The sequence below is a fragment of the Polistes canadensis genome, unplaced genomic scaffold (genome assembly GCF_001313835.1).
Source record: "Polistes canadensis isolate GaletaPanama2010 unplaced genomic scaffold, ASM131383v1 scaffold_612, whole genome shotgun sequence".
Lineage (NCBI taxonomy): Eukaryota > Metazoa > Arthropoda > Insecta > Hymenoptera > Vespidae > Polistes > Polistes canadensis.
In genome coordinates this window covers 23,391-27,596 of record NW_014570159.1, presented here as the reverse complement: position 1 = coordinate 27,596, position 4,206 = coordinate 23,391, and the positions used below count along the sequence as shown (strand labels likewise).

General features: G+C 35.8%; 1 protein-coding gene across 1 annotated transcript; it reads left to right on the top strand.

The window, feature by feature from the left end:
- Nucleotides 1-2,418: 2,418 nt before the first annotated feature.
- LOC106792747 (elongation factor 2-like) lies at nt 2,419-3,934 on the top strand (the record flags this gene model as incomplete). Its single annotated transcript, XM_014759253.1, has 2 exons — nt 2,419-3,198; nt 3,852-3,934. Coding segments are annotated over exons 1-2 (863 nt in total), but the record flags the coding sequence as incomplete, so codon positions are not given.
- Between the last annotated feature and the right edge of the window lie 272 nt (nt 3,935-4,206).

Below are 4,206 nucleotides of genomic sequence, written 5' to 3'. Positions count from 1 at the left end.
AAAACTTCTTAGCGAATCGAAACTTCTGCCCAAACTTAAAGACTTGACTTTAGCACGTGCTAAAGTTACTAATATTGGCAGGTTTCATTTAATTACTATTCCAATAAAGGAACATTGTGCAAATAGCGTTAAGTACGAAATTTTGATAGAGGCGTTGGAGTCATTGCTCGCCGTTACACGCAAATTGGGTCTCACCTCAGTTAGCATAGCAAAAACTTTTTACTTTGACAATATATCATGGCAACAAGTTCAAAGAAAATTAAGTAACGCTTTCGATTGCGAGTCTTGCAAAATTATAATTTGTGCTGGAAAGGTGACGATTCCTTCTTCAGAGAAGCGAGAAAAAATACATGTCGAATGCCACTCCTCGCCTGTCAGTGGACATAAGGGAGTTACTAAAACTTATGCCAGAATTCGCGAAAAATATTTTTGGAGGAACAAGAAACAAGATATTCAAGAGTTCGTGAGGAACTTCGAAAGTTGTCAAATAAAAAAATTATCCAGAATAAAGTCAAAAGAACCGATGATTATCACCGATAAGCCGGGAGCTGCGTTCGACAAGGTTGCTATGGATATAGTCGGACCATTACCAGAAACAAAAACTGGTAACAAATTTATTTTTACTATACAGAACCTCTTGACTAAATTTTTTATTGCTGTACCTCTTAAGGCAGCAAAATCAGTCGATATTGCGAATGGAATGGTTCAAAATTTTTGTATTATAATTGTTGCCCAAAAAATTATACTTACAGATCAGGGGACCAATTTCACTTGTTCTCTTTTAAAGTCTATTACACGACAGTATAAATGCAAACAGATTAGAACTACAGCATTCCATCCGCAATCAAATGGTTCTTTAGAGCGATCAATCATTATCTTGATCGAATATTGGAAACATTTTATTAAAAAGAATCGAGAGTGGGATGAATGGCTCACACATTCTATGTTCTCTTATAATACAAGCATGCATGAGGGGACRAAATTCACTCCTCWTGAGCTAGTCTTTGGTAAACAAGCTAATATCCCCTCCGAAAACGAACATACGAATGAAAATCTTGATAACACATATCTTAAATATTATCTGGATCTAGTTCATAAGATACGTTGTTCGCAAGTGATGGCAAGACAGAATTTAATTGGAGCAAAAATAAGATCCAAAGTTTAATATGATCGTAAGACTCGTGGTCAGAACCTCGTTGTTGGTCAGAACGTTTATCTTTTAAAGCAGCAAACATCTAAATTATGAAATCAATACACCGGCTTATACAAAATTCTTGAAGATCTTCCTAAAAATAATGTAAAGATTAGTTACAAGAATAGGACCAGAATTGTTCACAAAGATAAAGTGAAAATCTGTGCGAAATAAGCCTTCTTTTTAGAAATATTAACTAATACTTTGAGACTCGTTATTGTTTTTATACCTACATAGTTACTAAGTATGGGTGCTGGAGTAAATTTTTCTTTTTATATACAGTTAAAGGAAGTGTCAGTAGGGGAATCACCCACTCTACTCTAAAAAGCACTACATAGAGAGATGCATAGCTTCTTATAGACGATTTATAACCAGCATCCACAAGCGAACAAATTGAAAAAAAAAAATAAATACCTTCTGTACGCAATAGTCAGTCAATCTCGACCTCAAGGAATCTCAACTCCTCTCAAGCTATCTACTAAATTAATTTTAAATTTTTTTATTATTACCTAGTGGTTAACCTCGTAACTTTATAAATTTGTTTAGCACCTAATTTTTCTCGAACTTCATGAACGATTCAAACTTGTAAATTTACTTTCGACAAAATCGTTCTTGTTATTAAAATGAAGGTAAACCGTGCTAAACTACGGCAGCTTTTACGGAAATGTCGTATTGAGTTACGAAGAATAATACAATTTGTTACTATTCGTTTTTTTTAAGAAAGGCTCATATGGAGTTGCTTAACGCTATCATTAAACATGCAATGATACGCTAAACAAGCTTGAGACGAGTTTCTATTAGTTCGCATTCAAATATAGTTTATTAAAATTTATATTGAATCAACATTGGTTTCAAAGAAATATGTACGTCAAAATCACCATTGTCGTGGCCGCATTTACCTGTACGACGCCCGCACTACTTAGATATGACTGCGGAGGAGCAGCTGCTAACATTATCACCGTTTCGCTCCTTAGGCCGAGGGGATTGCAACCTCCTCAAACTAACGCCAAAAAAGACTACCACATACGTTCAGCATGTTGCAGTTAGAAGACCATATTGAAACAACAGTTTACCAGTGCCGAATTGAGATAGATCAAACAATTTACTAATGCGATCTATAATAAACACTTGGATGTTCGCTCTTAACTCTATCACGCAGGCGAGTGGCCTCAAGGGGAATACCACGGATAACCGAAACATCACTTTAGCTGGAGCAGTGGGAACCGATGGCAGATGCCTTTGGACGTGTATTTCCTGGTAAAGTGTGTACTGATATGAAGACTCGTATTATGGGACCGAACTTCCAACCCGGAAAGATGGAGAATTTGTATGAGAAAGCTATTCAACGTACTATCTTGATGATGGGTCGTTACGTTGAGGCCATTGAAGATGTACCTTCTAGTAACATTTGTGGACCTGTCGGTGTGGATCAATTCTTGGTCAAAACTGGTATCATTACTACGTTTAAGGATGCACATAATATAAAAGTTATGAAATTCTCGGTTTCTCTTGTTGTACGTGTAGCAGTTAAACCCAAGAATCATGCAGATTTGCCAAAATTGGTTAAAGGTTTTAAACGTCTTGCTAATTCGGATCCTATGGTACAATGTATCATCGAAGAATCTGGAGAGCACATTATTGCTGGTGCTGGTGAACTTCACCTTGAAATCTGTTTGAAAGATCTTGAAGAAGATCACGCCTGTATATTAATTAAAAAGTCTGATCCTGTCGTATCATACAGAGAAACTATTGCGGAACAATCTAATCAGATGTGTTTGTCGAAATCACCGAATAAACATAACCGTCTTTTTATGATGGCTTGTCCAAGGCATGATGGTAATGCCGAAGATATTGACAATGGTGAAATTTTGCTTAAGAAGAGGAAGTCTTCAATAGAGTTGATGCTTTACGAAGCAATCAATAATGGACTCTTTCGTGCTTCTCCTTTAAGGGGGAAGGTATCACGTCCTAGTGACGACTCTGAATGGCAAGGCGTACTATCCAATGTAAATTCAATAGTTGCGATTTATTTTCCTGTCATATTATAATTTAAATTTTTGTTACTTACATTATAAGCACTCTTATAAACGACCATCTATGGTTATTATTTTGTCAGCATGTGATATTAGTATAAACATGTGTCGATTGTCGTTTATAGGGTAATCTGCCTTACCTACATTACCGACTTGTGTTAGTTAACACTTGGTTAATGTAACAATTACTATTCCTTTCTCACGAACTGGTGATGGTCGGCAGTTGAGGGGGGCATTTGGACGCGAGTAGGGGTACCTCCCACTCAGCCGTGCTGGGCTCATGAGTCACGCTTACGATAAACCGACAAAAAAGAAATGACTAATTTGCGAATATTTACTTAGTAACCTTTATTTCTAATAATAGGTATTCACGCGTTTTTTTTGTACAAAAAACTCTCTCTTTCTAAACGGCCTAAGACTACTTTTCTAGATCATTATTCATTCTTCTCTACACGTTAGAACTGAAAACAGTCTTTTTTCGAAATACTCTCTTTTACTTTCATTTGGTTTAGGAGACGGACTTTTACATTTTTTTTTGGTAATTTATCTTCTTTTAATTTTTTTTGAGTAACTTAGAAGAATATACTCTAGAGTCACCGGTGAATTAAGAATTTTTATTTTAACAGCAAAAACCCGTATCACACCAGAATCCTGCGACCGTTCAATCGACAAAATTCGTTCCAAGAGACGAGTTACAATTTCTTCAGAGGTAAGTATACCTTATCATTCTTTACCCTTGCAGTTGCTGGCTCTTCTAGCCCAGATTTCAGGTAGAGTACCGACTTGACGGACTGACCAAAAAACAGAACAAATATTCACAGGGTCACTCGTCTTTTATTCGTTTAACTGCAGAGATGTCACAGTATACGCTTTAAAGCTTGAAGAAAACTTTTTATAGCTTCTGTTAATTAGCAGTTTTATAGAAATTTTATAGTTATTAACTACAATATAATTCACAAAGTAGAGAAAATTTTTTAAATT